This window comes from Eumetopias jubatus, unplaced genomic scaffold (assembly GCF_037043125.1).
Source record: "Eumetopias jubatus isolate StellerSeaLion01/CBP00866 unplaced genomic scaffold, mEumJub1_p1.0 scaffold_1, whole genome shotgun sequence".
Lineage (NCBI taxonomy): Eukaryota > Metazoa > Chordata > Mammalia > Carnivora > Otariidae > Eumetopias > Eumetopias jubatus.
The window spans coordinates 127,330,410-127,346,978 of NW_028274807.1; the positions used below are offsets into that span (position 1 = coordinate 127,330,410).

The 16,569-nt window shown below is 38.0% G+C and overlaps 1 protein-coding gene across 1 annotated transcript in view; it reads right to left on the reverse strand.

The window, feature by feature from the left end:
• DNAJC13 (DnaJ heat shock protein family (Hsp40) member C13) overlaps nt 1-16,569 on the reverse strand; it is a 121,088-nt gene that overhangs the window by 15,748 nt on the left and 88,771 nt on the right. The window contains exons 40-48 of the mRNA XM_028099069.2: nt 16,209-16,388; nt 15,123-15,290; nt 12,267-12,380; nt 10,621-10,737; nt 9,105-9,282; nt 7,578-7,669; nt 5,589-5,688; nt 3,581-3,655; nt 3,253-3,365 (exon numbers count right to left, since the gene is read on the reverse strand). Coding sequence (XP_027954870.1) covers nt 3,253-3,365; nt 3,581-3,655; nt 5,589-5,688; nt 7,578-7,669; nt 9,105-9,282; nt 10,621-10,737; nt 12,267-12,380; nt 15,123-15,290; nt 16,209-16,388 — 1,137 coding nt within the window. The remainder of the gene's footprint in view (nt 1-3,252; nt 3,366-3,580; nt 3,656-5,588; nt 5,689-7,577; nt 7,670-9,104; nt 9,283-10,620; nt 10,738-12,266; nt 12,381-15,122; nt 15,291-16,208; nt 16,389-16,569) is intronic.

Here is a 16,569-nt window from a genome sequence, read left to right on the forward strand (position 1 = left end):
TATAATGTAAATTCTTTAGAGTTATGTCCAGGCTACTCAGTTATTCGAGAACAGGAGTTGGTACACTAGGAGCCAAACTTGGCCTGCCACCTGTTTTTGTATACAAAGTTTTATGGAAACACTGCCATGACCATTTACACAGTTACTGTCTACGGCTGCTTTCCTGTTATGATGGCAGAGCTGAGTATTTGTGAAAAAAATCAGATGACCCAAAAAGGATGCAATATTTACTATATTTTTTTCTTTTATAGAAAAAGTTTACTGGTCCCACCCCCATGTCACATCATGTATGAAAATTAACTCAAATGGATCTAGGATGTAAATCCAAGAGCTAAAACTATAAAACTCTAGTAGGAGGACAAATAGGCATAGCTCTTTGTAACCTCGGATTAGGCAATGGTTTTTAGATATGAGATCAAAAGCACAAGCTACAACAGCAACAACAACAACAAAAAAAAAACCAGACTGAGCTTCATCAAAATTAAAAAATTTTGTACAATGGGGCACCTGGGTGGCACAGTCAGTTAAGCGTCTGACTCTTGGTTTTGGCTCAGGTTGTGATCTCGGAGTCATGAGATCGAGCCCTGTGTCGGGCTCCGTGTTGGGTGAAGAGCCTGCTTGGGGTTTCTCTCTCTCTCTCTCTCTCTCTCTCTCTCTCTCCCTCTGCCCCTCCCCCTCACGCTCCCTCTCGCAAATAAATAAATCTTTAAAAAAATTTGTGCTTCAAAAGACACCATAAAAAAATAGAATGACATTCATGGAATGAGAGAAAATATTTACAAATCATGTATTGGATAAGGGACTGGTATCCAAACAATTACAACTCAATAGTAAAAAGATAACCCAATTAAAGAATGAGAAAAAGATGCAAATAGACATTTTTCTTTTAGAAAACGTACAAATGGCCAATAAGCACATGAATAGATACTCAACATCATTAGTCACCAAGGAAATGCAAATCAAAACCATGAGATACCATTTCACACCCACTAGGATGGCTATAGTCAAAATAGGTATCTAATAACAAGTGTCAGAGAGGCTGTGGAGAAATTAGAACCCTCAGAAACTGCTGGTGGGAATGTAAAATCGTGCAGCCATTTTGGAAAACAGTATGACAATTCCTCAAAACGTTAACTAGTACCCTCCGATCCAGAAATTCTACTCTCAGAGAAATAAAATACATATCCACATGAAAACTTGTACACAAATGTTCACAGCAAGTAGAAACAAGTCCCATGCCCATCAACTGATAAATGGAAAAGCAAATGCAGTGTATCTATACAAGGGAATATTATTTGGCAATAAAAAGGAATGAAGCATTGAAACTTGCAACAGTATGGAATAACCTTGAAAACATGCTAAGTGACAGAACCCAGTCACAGAAGAACACATATTGTATGATTTCACTCATATGAAATGCTCAGAAAAGACAAATCTAGAAAGTAAGTTAGTGGTTGCCAGGTGCTGGAAGAGGGGGAATGGGGAGTGACCTCTAAAGGGAACAGTTTTTTTCCCTGGATTGATGAAAACTGACAGTGGTTACCCAACCTTTGGATATACAAAAACCACTGAATTGTTCACTTTACATGTGTACACTGTATGCTATGTCAATTATATCTCAACAAAGCTGTTATCAAAAAAGGGGAACAAAGTTTACTGATCCCAGTTCTAAAATATCTTCCTGCAAAGCATTCAATAAAGGAGCTGGTACTTGTATTGTTCCTATACAAAAAATTTAACTGTAAATATATTCACCTTGATAAAATTTGTCCCTCATGTATTCTGAAGGACAAAAAATTACTAAAGAGCTCAAAGTCAACTCCAGTACATGTTTAAACAGCTAAAACATTATCTAAATCATGTAATATTGAATATTACAACTATGAGTACCCAACTCTAGCTTTAAGAAAACTCAGTATTGGGGCATCTGGGTGGCTCAGTCGTTAAGCGTCTGCCCTCGGCTCAGGTCATGATCCCAGGGTCCTGGGATCAAGTCCCACATTGGGCTCCCTGCTCGGCAGGAAGCCTGCTTCTCCCTCTCCCACTCCCCCTGCTTGTGTTCCTGCTCTCGCTGTCTCTGTCAAATAAATAAAATCTTTAAAAAAAAAAACAATATTAAATATCAGTATTCATGCTTTTATGGACCCTTTCTATAGACATCCAAATGTACTCTCCCTCATCAACCCTTGTGATGACAGACTGTTAACTGTATTCCCAAAGTAAAATTGTTTCAGGGCCTATGACACATTCTCAACATCCAGATCTAGAGATGAGACAAGGAAAAAACCTAAATCCAGATTGGTTTTTTTGTTTTTTTAATTAAAGATTTTATTTATTTATTTGACAGAGAGAGAGACAGCGAGAGAGGGAACACAAGCTGGGGGAGAGGGAGAAGCAGGCTTCCCGCCGAGTAGGGAGCCCGATGCGGGGGCTCGATCCCAGGACCCTGAGATCATGACCTGAGCCGAAGGCAGACGCTTAATGACTGAGCCACCCAGGCACCCCTCCAGATTGTTTTACTGATGTAAAATCGACTTGGAAGTGGGGGCTCAGGAAGCCTCTGAGTCCTGACACATTTCTCTGAGGTGCTGCTTCAAGGGCTAGCACAGACAATGAATGCTTCAGTGAGCACTACTTCTGCTGAAACTGAGTTAATAATAGGAGACTGACTACACCTGTGTCTGGATGGAATTCTACTTAGAAGTACTGTTTTAATACGTTCCTGGTCTAAAAACGGGACTGTGTTTCCAAAGAGCATCTGCTCATCTCCAGATTCTGGACGAAAGATCTCCTTGCAGAATGGAGAGGCTGTTACACTCACGTGCCTGTGTGGACTTACTTCCCAAAGTGGTGTAGCCTTACTAACAAAGGTGTGGGGTAAGAACATAGATCACCATCTCCCCTTCACTAGCTGCTTCCACAGGCCAATCCTCACAGTGTCAAAGTCTAACCTAATTATCTTCTGTCAAAACTTAACACATACTTTTGTTCTTTCTTCAAGGAAGGTAAACAGTTTAACACCATAACCCAAACACCGTCTTAAGACTTCTCAATTCCAATACAGGCTTCTCCAACTATAATTTTTCTCAAAGTAGTAATATAAAGCAACAATTTCAAGTATGTCAATCTTCCAACTTTCACATCAAATCATGTCCTTATCCTCACCATCAGACTTTGGTAAACTTCATGAAATCAGTATCAAAGTAACAAGAGCTTAAATAATTTCTTTCTAAGGACCTACTTTGTGCTCACCTTTGGACCTATTAGTTTGTCTGCGATCATTTTAGCAAAAAGTTCCGCTGTTTGGGCTCGAACCTGTGGATGTGTTGAATTGCAGAACATATCTAGTAAGTAAATCAAAGCTCCTATGAAGGAAAAAAAGAATTAGCACTTAAACTATAAAGAATGACTTTTCTGATCAGCTGAATTCATTTTCAACTTTATTTCAACTTAATGCAGTTTTTTTTTAATTATAAGCCTTCCAAAGCATTTTTCTAGTTTAGCAGACTATACAAAACAGTTCAAAATAAGCTTCACTTATTTTGAGCATGACTGGATGAGAAAGCACTCTATACATTACCTTTTGCCATTGCTTCTTTGATTATTTTTGTGCTTGATGTCAAAGCATAAAGAGTTTCTAAAACAAGCTGGCGACCTGCAGGGTGAAAGATATTTCAAGGAATGCATCATCATCACATTAGCTGACATTTACTGGGCATCAGCTCTGTGCCTGGCACTGACCTAGGTGATCTACAGAGGGTATCATACTTATCTCTTCACAAAACCAGAGACAGGTATTACCATAGCCTTATTAGGAATGAGGAAGATGAGGCCCAGTTTAACCAGTCCATGGTATCACAGCTAGTGAGTGGTATAGCTGGGTTTTACATACAGGTCCTTCTGACTCCAAACTGCACACTCGTAACCACCGTGCCATACTGTCTTCATACCTTATTGTTCACTACATGGGCAAAATCTTCTCACCTCCTGGAACCACCCTGAAGGCACTGGTCAGGCATCAAAGATTTTTATCTGGTGCTACGGCCTTAGAGAAGTGAGTTGGAAGCAGCAGTTGTAAGACACTGCTCCAATCTAAGACATGACAGTATCCTTCTGGACACAGCCTACACACCTCTCATCCCTTGCCATCAAAGTATACTCAGCTATTGGACTTTACTCTTCCAGAGTCAAAGAGCAATGACAGACAGCTGACCAAAGGGGTAAGAACTGGCAAAGAGGGTGGAGGCCGCCAAGAATTAGGCTGATGCTGAAGCAACAACAAAGGCAGGTCCCTGGGCTGGGCTCCACTCACATACAGGAAAACACACATTCAAAAGGAGGTTCCCAAGAGAAGCAACAATACTTTACTGAAAATGCACCACTGTTTAAACATAGTTTCAAAGGAAAACAACAAGTCTTTGGAGGGGGAACAGGAAGGTTAAATATTTTATGTGTTTAATATCCCTTAGCAAACAGTGGAAGAGAGATAATTTAGTCTAAAATATAAATGACGGTGGAGTAGGCTGAGATAGCTAGATGTCAGCTATTTAACCCTTAAGATTAAAATAGTGATTGGACTATAATTTTCAAACTATGATTTTTGTAACATTCTTTACTTCATTAGTCAGTGTAATTTTGCATTGTTTGAAGCCTCACAAAGCTACTGAAAACCAATAAAAAAGAAAAACCAACTAAGGCTGTAAGTATGACACAAATGATCTGCAAATGACTTTCAAAAGCTGTCATTTTAGAGAACTATTTCAAATGTCATTTATTAAGAAAACAAAATTATTCAATGGAAATTCAACTCCATGCAAGTCACTGAACTTGCACTACTTGCGTGCAAGGCACTAAGGCATAAAATGAAAGAGACAGGTTCTTGTTCTCAAGGAGGTAGATAGGTGTGAGCCAAGAGCAACACGGCTTCCAAAGCCAAGTGAATAATGCATTCTGATAGTCAGTGGTGAAGTTGGGAGCTGTACTGCCATTGCCTTTGAAAAGCAATCTCAAGGTTGATTCTAGCCCAAATACACACTACTTACTACGCTAGACAATTGCACAGTTTAAAAGGAGCCTATATCAGTGCAGGCTGTATTCAAGAAATAAGATAGGTATATTTTTAAAAACTGATCTCACCTTGGTGGTAGTAATCTCTATCTGCATCAAATCAGTAAAGGACAAATAATGCAGGATTGAATTCTAAGTTGAAAACAAGGTAATTTTTATCTTAAGCATTTTTTCCTGTCATCCAAGACCAATGATGTTTCTTTATAAACTATGGGCCAATTCTCAATTACTCATGTGCATACCATACTCAGAAAACTGAAAAACCTAGGTTATTTTCCTTTGCTTTTGGACCGCTCTTACCTCTAACTTTCAACTTTTGAAACGGGAAATACAAAATAGTGTTATTGACTCATGTAAAACATAATTAGGAAGACAACTTTAATATAAAGAATACCACTTAAAAGATTCCAAAGTAAATATGGATATGTTTTGTTAGAGGTCTTCTATTCACTATGTAACTGCTCCCTCTATAGGTTGGCCGTGCTGTGGTTTCCAAAATTCCATTCATGAAATATACATACTTGATGGTAATGAATGTAGAAGAGCCAATAAATTGGACAAAACCATTGATTCAGCAATATTGTTGACACAATCCTGGTTAGATGTCACTATATTCACAACCTGAAAATTAAATCAACAGGATTTTAAGAGTTTGGGAAATAATTTTGGACCTAAATAAAGTCCAGTTAGTCAGACCTAAATAAATTTGAGCCTTCACAAAAGTGAAAAAAAAATGTTTGGAGGACAAAATAATTTTTAAGAGTTTAATTTTAAAAGATTGGCTTTATTACTTTGATCTTTTGTGAAATAATAAAAATAATTAAAAATGTTAATGTTCATGTATATATTATATATATTAGCTTCCTGTTAATTTAGAGATAAGAATTAAATGTAATAATCTAAAAAATATTTTAGAAACAAGTCACAGTCTCGAGGTTATGAGGAATCCTTCAGTCCTATACTGGTTCATGCTCTGTAACTATGTATTCCAATCACAGAACTGGGGTGGGGAGTGGTTAGGAAGATCATGACCCTTACTACTGGGACTTTATTTTTGCTTTTAGAGGGAGAGAGTAAATGTCTTCAGTGCCCAGCACAACAGATTTAGTTTATCTATTATAAAGAAACAGGCATGTGTTTCTTTCAAAGAGGATGACCTCTCAAGTCTAACTTTTATAGTATACATCTAAAGATCAATGTCACTTAACTTGAACCACGTGGTCAGCATCTCAAACCAATATGTTAGATTTAATAACGTTCATTTAAAAAGTTACAAGGTATGTGGAGGAATTAAGTAGAGAAACGCTCTTCAATTAAAAGAACATGCTTGTTAAGCTTTTTGACCAATCTAACTTGTATTATTTTACTAAAAATCTTTTTTAAAATTTTTTATTGTTATGTTAATCATCATACATTACATCATTAGTTTTTGATGTAGTGTTCCATGATTCATTTTTTGTGTATAACACCCAGTGCTCCATGCAATCTTTTAAACCAAAATGCAACCTAAGATCATACTACTCAACTAATTCATAAACTGCTCATAAACCTGTTAATGCAGGGTTTAATCTGGTGTTCTTTACAATAAATTGTATATGTTACAGTTAGCAGGATCAGGGGTGCCTGGGTGGCTCAGTTGGTTAAGCAACTGCCTTCAGCTCAGGTCATGATCCCAGGGTCCTGGGATCGAGCCCCGCATCAGACTCCCTGCTCAATGGGAAGCGTGCTTCTCTCTCCCGCTCCCCTGCTTGTGTGCTCTCTCTCTCCCCCATGCTTTCTCTAACAAATAAATAAAATCTTCAAAAAAAAAAAAATTAGCAGGATCATCTGAAAAATGATCCTGGGAGCTTACTCTGGGTTGCCTAGACAAGGAGACCCCTGTAGCCAGGGACCTCCTGCTTCTCCCAGAGGAAAAGGCTGTACCCAGCTTCCCATGGGACCAGTGGTTTCATTCTCCTAAAAAAGGGACTTCCAACTTCTCTTGGACCTCTAAAGCCCAAAGGTTCTGGGCCGCTGGCTTTCTTAGCTCCTGTAAACAGCATAACAGCCCAGTTGTCTGTCTGTAACACTCAATGAAGGGAAGGGGGTAGGTTGTCCTCTGAACACAAACCTACAGTGTGTGGCCAGCAGTATGCCCTGGTCTCTGGGGACACTGAGAGATCAGGGAAATCCTACCCCTCTTCTTGTCATCTCTGGCTGCCAAGCTTCCCCAGTAAAGCACCCCCTTAACCCACACTGCATGACACTATACAATGCATCCCAAGTTCTGATGCATGACAGACAATGACCACACAGGGAACCACCTTGAACAACACTGTGTAATGTTTGCTCTTCAAAATGAGTATACTAATTTAAATTTTAAGAACATATTTACTTGCCTTAATAGACAAAATGAAGGGAAAAAAAAGAAAATATATGCATACTTTCATTCAACCCCAGATGGTAGTTAATCAAGGCCTAAACCACATATAGTAGTAAAGACAGCATGCTTTAATATAAAATTCCTTTACCTCTAAAGCCAATTGCTGCACTTGACCTGCTCCATGGACTCGGAGAAGAGAAAATATTAACTTAAAGTGCCCAATGCATTCACTTTCAGAGCCTAGGGAATAAGAATAAAAGGTTTATCTTTTATTTTTAAGAGATGTTCTAAAGTACAGACCTTCAGAAAACTGATCTACTCTGTTGTTTATTGTCAATTATAAGTCTATGATAAACCCTTTCTCAACATTGGTGACATGAAATGAATGGAGTACCTCCTGAGCAGCAGTAAATCTTAAGAGGCAAAAAGTAAGAGAGAATTTCTTTGGTTTGTTTTGTTTTCATTTCCATCCATACCCCTAGCCCTCAGGCTAAAAACAAGAAATATACCAAATACATAATCCAAATGCAACTTAAAAAACAAGGGTATAAGGTGTTAATTTTACTCTTTACTCTAGACCTTAGAGCTACCCCCCTCAGCCTAATTACATTTTGGGAGAGTGTGACATCATTTGCTTTTAATTTAGACTGAATTAGAACTCTGCCACTTGAGGACTACATTACAAACAACTGTATGGATACACAAAGGACTCCTTATGAAAATACATAAAACTTAATAGTATTTTCATTCCTACCCATCTCAAAGCCCAATCCCATATATTTCCTACCATTCTGTTAATAGAATAAAAATATTAAACATTAAGACTCTGTTCAGTGTATTTTTCCTTTTATGACATGGTAGTAACACACACAGTATAATTGTAATTTTTTGAGGCTTCTGAAGATAATTCACTAAGACTCCTCAACTTAAAGGAGTCTGAAAATATTCTATAAATAGATTGCTTTTAAATTCATTTTCAAACCACTACAGTACTGAATATATACAGAAAAGAGCAAAAGAGTACCTGAAAGTTAATGATAAATGTCAATAAAAAGGATTTGGGGTCTTCAAGTTACTTAACCGAATTTGTATTGTTTCAGGTTTTTTATGCTCCATATTTGTTATCAAAGTTAGAATTAGAAGAAGCTTTCAAATTTTCACTCATGCATCTCCCTGCTGTCAGGCAAGAGTGGTAACATTTTTGGAAATGTCCTCTTAAGGCTGTTGAAGAATGAAAACTCACACTTTTTTATTTCAATTTTTATACACCAAAAGCTGCAGGTAGTTTCTCAAAAATATAAGTGCCCATATGTACACAGCACTGTGTTAGATACTAGAAGAGACAAATCAGATCGCCTAATAAATCAATCTAACTTAAGCACTTATATGTCAACTTATGTCATCAATGTGAAATTTTATACTATCAAGTTATTCTGTCTTTTCAACTCATTGAGACTCATTTTCTCTTAGAGATATGAATTCTAAACATGATGCCTTGATCTCTCTCCTCCTTCCACCCTGTTTTTATAGGTAAAAAATTAAGAGCTCAATTCTTATTACATTATACCAAGTAAAACATTATAACCAAGTATACTATCTTCTTTGAGTTTCTCTGATAAAATTGAGAATTGGAATTATTGTAAGGATCTTACTGATCAAGGGTAGAGTCACACACCTGGATTATATTTTATGACATTTCTCAGAGCCTCCAAAGCCATTTCCACTCTTGGCAAGCGGTCTCCATGTTGCTCCGACTCCACTTTTGCAGCATGTGTGATAGCCATGAATGTGTGGAGGTACTGGGCCTGGGAGCCTATATAATCCAAAAGACTTGCAGCAAATGCTTTTGGAACCTAAGTCAAGTGGAGAAATATTTACAAACATGTGTGCCCTCAGAAGTAACTATAAGACTCCAGAGCAACAACCATCCCCTTCCCCCCAAAAAACTTCAAGGTATGGAACGATTAAATTATACATATACATGAACATCTATGGATTTGGGGACAGAGTGGGGAGTAAAACTCAGATGCATTAGAAAGCATTTCTCAACTTTTTTTGTCCCAAAACATTAGAGATCTGATATACCACTAGGACCTTAGCATATCAATTCTGAATTAGTATATCTCTCCCTTTTACAAATCAAAGTAATTGATAGTACCATATGTAACTTCTACAATTTGGTTATATTTTTCTATTTTAAAAAATATATATTTAGAATATAAATTCGAAGGACAGTTTTCAAAGAGACTTCACAAATCAATGAACTCATCCTGCTTAACAGCTATTTATACATATTATTCTGTGATACATAATATACATTATGGCTTAGTAGATTCCTTTTTTCCCAAGTGCAAACTTTAAAACAAAGCCTCACTGGGGCACCTGGTTGGCTCATTTGGTTAAGCGTCTGCCTTCGGCTCAGGTCATGATCCCAGGGTCCTGGGATGGAGCCCCGCATTGGGCTCCCTGCTCAGTGGGGAGCCTGCTTCTCCCTCTGCCTGCCCCTACACCCTCCTCGTGCTTTCTCTCAAATAAATAAAATCCTTAAAAAATAAAAACAAAAACAAAGCCTCACTTCTTCCCTCTTTACAAACCAAGCAACCACCAAATCCTCCTTGCCACTCCCTCCAAAAAAAAAAAACTACAACAAAAAAATTCCTACATGATCACCAAGCTCCAGAAGACAAAAAAGCTCCTCTTTTGCTTCTGAAAGTGATTAGGGATCATCACAAGAAACGACATGGTTTGACCTCAATCATTTTCTAAAAAATCTCTTTGTTTTCCACTGGTATTTTCTTATTTTCCTCTAATAATTGGCCAGAGAAGTACTTCTGTCTGGTGGTCTGATATTGTACATGATGGAATGAATGTGTAAATGACCTTGCACTTCCAGGAGAGACTAGTAAGTTGAAGGCATATGCACATGACACAGGTAGCATTATGCATAAAATATGAAAAAATAGTTGGGCAGGAATAACTTATTTTCATGAATCCACAAAACTAAATTCTTCAACATGCAAAATAAAGAGGCTTATAAATTACCAATGGTAAACCCCATCACATACCCAGGTTAGTATAAGGCATTTGGCAAAGAATATGTATTATTTCAACTTATTCAGTGTGAATAAACTAGTAGCTTTCAATAACAAGTGACTGAAGGTATCAGACAAAACTAAAAGTAGAGAGCTTACCTCTAGTTGGAAAGTAGGGACTTCGTTATACACCCTAACAAAAATTTCCCCTACAATAAGTTCTTTGGCATGATCGCTATAGACAAATTCTGATCCATAAGTTTTGTCACAATCACCCTTTTTAAAAAAGAAAATAGACTGTTAGATGTAAATCAGAATCATCAGTGTCTGGTTTATAAATCTAACCATATTCAATTTAATAACCTGGATAGCCTGGAATAATACCCTGGAAGTTCCATTTCTTATCTAGAGGAAAAATGTGGGGGGACACACATCATAGCACTCAGTGCTGTACTAATGTTTACAACTAATAATATGAACTCTGCAATAGGCATGGGGTTACTTTTTAGTCCAAAGGTTAATATTATAACTCATTTTAAGATTTCAAAAGATCACAGAGGTCATCCAATGAAGTGTCTTAGAGCTAATGTTTATAAAGCAAGTATGACACTTGGTTCTTCTCACTCCACTCAGCAGATATTTGGCCTAGTCAGCTCTGGGGTGATGGAGCTAACAAATGAACACATCTGGACTGACCTTTAAAAAGTAATACACTGAATGGAAGCGCTAGAAAATGGAGTCTCTGAAGGGAAAAAAAAAAAAAAACACGACATGGTAATATTACAGAGGTTGCCAAACCAGGAAGAGTTTCCATTTGAGGAAAAGGAAAAAGAAGAGGAATGGGAAAAAAAACAGTACCAATGAAGATTTAGGTTGAAATTACACAGAATTTAAGTTGGACTGAAATGATACAGAAAAGTATACAATAAATTGTAAAGTGTTAAAGATGCTGGGTGCCTGGGTGGCTCAGTTGGTTAAGCGACTGCCTTCGGCTCAGGTCATGATCCCGGAGTCCCGGGATCGAGTCCCGCATTGGGCTCCCTGCTGAGCAGGGAGTCTGCTTCTCCCTCTGACCCTCCCCCCTCTCATGCTCTCTCTCTCTCTCTCTCAAATAAATAAATAAAATCTTTAAAAAAAATTAAAAAAAAAAGATGCTATTATGTTTCTTCTGGTAAAAGAACAGATGTATAAAAATGTGAGACCTGTTCTCCCCAGCTATGCAATTCTCAAAACTTCAATCTATATAGAGTTCTGAGTGACTATCACAAAATGAGTTAAAAAAAAAAAAATCTTGAATAATTCAGGACATAACAGTGGTGTTTATTGTTTAGTAAGTTCTAAGCCCATAAACGTAATTGTCTGCTAAACCATCAAGTCTCAACCATCTACTGTATGGATTATGCAAGCCTTATCCTTATTGGCCACAGTATTGTCTCATTTTTTTTTTTTCCATAGCTTCATAGATTCTCCACTAGGAGGTGGCAAGACAGGAGAAACTGTTCGATTCTGATACCAGAAAGCAACGTCAATGTACTGGGAAAAGAGGCTGAAGAGAACAATTACAAGAGTGCTTCTGTAGAGAAAAATTCATTAAAACGGGGAACAACTACACATAAACAGGACCACAATCACGAATGTATCATTAAGTACAAGAATGCCGTTCCTTACGTGGGCCACACATTAGGTGGAAAAACCTGTAGGCCTGATTAACACCAAATGGAGAAACTGTCTTGTCACTACTGAGTTCCCAGAGAATATTTTTTTGAGACTAAGTCACCCCAGAAATTTATGAAACAATAACATACTTTTTTAATCATGTTTTCTTGTTGGGATTCAAGAAACTCAAGTAGTTCTGCTCTTGTAGAATTGTTCCATATCAAATAAGGGCTCTCAGTGTTGCTGTTGAGCATCTTCAGAATCTAGGACACAGAATGTTACTGTTTTGTAACATTTAGAAAAAAATAGTGCAAGTTATCATTTATTGAAACTGTTGATGACATGCCAAGCACCGGAATAAGTGCCTTAAGTACAATGGGCCTCAATAACTCCATCAAGTTTGTTGATATTATCCATTTTGCAGCTGAGAAAAATCAAAGCTAAGAGCAATCTAATGATTTGTCCCAGGTCACACAGCACAGCCCTTCAGCTGGGAAAAGTGGGATTCAAATCGGAGTCGGTGTGACTTCACCTCCTTAACATTTGCTCTGCTACAGTGAAAATTATGAGATAGTTTGTGCTGAAAACATTTAATAAATAAACACTTAGTAAACACAAGCTTAGAAAGAACAATACCATACTAACTTTATACAAACACATCTGAAAACAAAATCTAAGTGTCTCTGAAGCATACTGCTATGAAGGGAAGCAAAATTTATGGGCAGAGAGTAACTTCAGATTTTCCTGGCCAAACCCAGATTCAAGGCTGCATTAAGCAGTTATGAAGGCATAGCTTCTGACTGCTTAGCCATCCATGGTGCGGAATTTCCCTTTGTCTATTTAGTTCTCAATTAGAAGTGTATAAATAGACATTTGACTCTCCTTCAAATGTTTTAATACAAAGTTTTGTACATTTTACACTTATAAAGCTCTATGCTAGCAGGAAATCAGTGGGTTATTACTTTCATCTTAGATAAAACCAATTAACCTGTTTTTAAAATGTTAACTACATTTTTAAAATGTTAAAATAAAACTACTGTTTTAAAATGTTAAGTAAAATGATAAAAGAATACATTCTTAGGAGGGATGTCTGGATGGCTCAGTAGGTTAAGTGTCTGCCTTTAGCTCAAGTCATGATCTTAGGGTCCTGGGATCAAGTCCCGCATTGGGCTCCTTGCTCAGCAGGGAGTCTGTTTTTCCCTCTGCCTGCCGCTCCCCCCTGCTTGTTCCCTCGTTCTCTGACAAATAAATCAATAAAATCTTTAAAAAAAGAATACATTCTTAGGAGAATTTTAAAACTTTGAGAACTGGTGGTTTAAAATAAGCATTTTTAGGGTGCTTGGGTGGCTCAGTTGGTTAAGCGACTGCCTTCAGCTCAGGTCATGATCCTGGAGTCCCAGGATCAAGTCCCGCATCGGGTTCCCTGCTGAGCAGGGAGTCTGCTTCTCCCTCTGACGCTCCCCCCTCTCATGCTCTATCTCATTCTGTCTCTCAAATAAAGTATTTAAAAAAAACAAAATAAGCATTTTGAAAAATCCAGATGGGAGTTCAGACCAAGATTCTGAAATGCTTTTTTTCCCTCCCTGTAGTTTATCAACAACCTGCAAAGAATGGAAAGAATGTCTCACCAACAAAATACATCATGCTGGTGAACACAAAATTCAGAAAAAGTACAAGGATCAAGCATTTAAAGCTCTTCGCCCTTACTCAAGGGGCACTGAAAAGCAATGGCCTACACCAAAAAAAGAAGATTGAGTTAAAAAAAAAAAAAACGTTTAATAAATTCTAAGAATACTTTACATTTGGAACATTGAGGACTTCTTCCCTTACAAAAGTACTGGATAATCATTACAGAAAACATAAAAATAGCCTACAATTCTGCCATTCAGGGATAACTACAGTTAACATATTAGTATAGATCCATCCATCCATTTTTTTAACACCAAAAATGGGATTTTTAGCCTTTTCACTTAAAATACTTTAAACATCTTTTAATGTCTTTATGCCTTTACAATTTAAGGCTTCATGGTATTCTAATGAATGGATTTTTATGGTTTAATTCTTTAATGCTACATTCTTAGATTGCTTCTCAATGATCCTCACAGAAGAGGCCAAAGAGGTTGGGAGAGCTGTCAAAGTCATACTTGATTTCTGTCATGAATGCATGCGTGTGTGTGTGTGTGTGTGTATGTGTGTGTGTGTATTAGCTTTTAGGATTTCAACTTGGAGTCTAACTTAGAGATTGCTTATAAGAAAAAGCCAAGGGGCTCCTGGGTGGCTCAGTTGGTTAAGCAACTGCCTTCAGCTCAGGTCATGATCCTGGAGTCCCCGGATCGAGTCCTGCACGTCAGGCTCCCTGCTCAGCAGGGGGTCTGCTTCTCCCTCTGACCCTCTTCCCTCTCGTGCTCTCTAGCTCTCATTCTCTAATAAATAAATAAAATCTTAAAAAAAAAAAAAAGCCAAAAATAGGGGCGCCTCGGTGGCTCAGTTAAGTGTTTGCCTTTGGCTCAGGTCATGATCCCAGGGTCCTGGGATCGAGCTCCATGTCACACTCCATGCTCAGTGGCGAGTCTGCTTCTCCCTCTTCCTCTGCCCCTCCCACCCACTCATGCTCTCTCTCTAGTAAATAAATAAAAATCTTAAAAAAAAAAAAAGCCAAAAATAGACTCGGGGTCTCCTAACTCACAGTTCTCTGCCCATTGTGAAACACCATTTCCAAGTTCATTCTCTTTTCCTGTCTCCTTGTGACTCAAGGTTGGTAAGAATTATGGTGGGCTCCAGAGCCAAGAATAATAAAGTTAATTTCCCCCTGCAGAAAGAGTGGGCTTATAGAGCTGTTATTATCAGCATCAATCCATAATAAACTGAATTTCTTGGATGAGAGAACAAACACGAACATTTTCAATTTTTAGGTTTCCTAGAGCAATCAACATTGTTATGTTGTTCTACTATTTAAATGATCTTGCAACAGTCATCAAATCCCAGGCTACCTCTGATGCACATACCTCCGTAGCACTAACCACAGCAAGTTTTCTAGCAACATAGGGTGTCAGCATGCCAGCTAAACTTTTTCTTATGGTTGGATTTTCTGGGGTTGCCTGTTCTTCAGGCAGATATCCTCCAAGGCGACTTAGAGCACGGACACTCAGTTTAGCAAGGCTGTTGGCTACTTCCTGTTACAAAAAAAATTAAGACATTGAAGTAGATCTGTCATATTACATAGGTAACATGGTACCTTTATGCAATCAAAACCATATGGGAAAAAAAACAAAACAAAACTATATGGGACATACTTAAGGAGCAGAAAGCAAGTCCCCAACACTGATGTTAGAGCTTATGCATTAGAGCTTACTCTTTCATTTACACAAAAGAATATCAGAATCTATATACTCATTTATATCCAAAAGAGTACCTTGAAGATAACTGGAAGAAGCACACTTGGTGGTAGGGTGGGGAGTAGGGGATAGGAAGGCAGACTTGCCTGCTAGAGGAACATACTAACAATAGGAATAATGAATGGTAGTGACTAAAAAAGGAGAGACAGAAAAAATATTCAAGAAAATCAGTTAAGTACTCAAGTGTCGAGGGGAGGCTAGCCCCAACAGCCCAATATTACTGTTCTATTTCCCTGTGTTACACAACCTAATTTTGCAATCATAAAGGTGACTCTAAGTAATCAAGAAAAGATTGTAATCCAGTATATGTTACTGCAAATTCCCTCCCCTTCAATCCTTCTAGCACAAATGGCTAAGATAAAAAGTTCTGGGGCTTTCAGGCGCCTGGGTGGCTCAGTTAGTTAAGCAACTGCCTTTGGCTCAGGTCATGATCCCAGGGTCCTGGGATCAAGCCCCGCATCGGGCTCCTTGCTCAGTGGGGAGCCTGCTTGTCCCTCTCCCTCTGCCTGCTACTCCGCCTGCTTGTGCTCTCGCTAATAAAATCTTTAAAAAAAAGTTCTGGGGCTTAAAGAGCAATAAACTTAGTTAGCTAGAAAAACAGTTCGTGTCTGAGCTATGGATAGCTGGAACTTTCCTGTGCATTAATTCGGCATTGGTTTGGGTTCAAATTCAAGATTAAAGCAGTGTGAAAGTTACCTGCTGATTTGTTTCCTCGCTTTTCTGAATGCCACTCTCTTCTAGCGTGTAGTCATAGTTAAACAGATAACCAAGCAGATACCACAAAATCCCAGCCTGAAATAGGTGTGTCTGTAGCCAGAAATCCACAGCAAAAGAACTGACACATTCTACTCCAAGAGCAGCAACCCGTGGGATACTCTGAGAGAATTAAAAATAATGAAATTAATTACAGGGTTTAAAAAAACTCCCAAGAGAAACTGGTCGTGAATGTATGTCAAGCTACCTATCTTACTATGCAAGATGTTTACTTCCTCTTTTATTTTCAATTCCAATTTAAATCTGAATCCAATATCCTTTAAAGCCTAAAATTAAAAGTGAC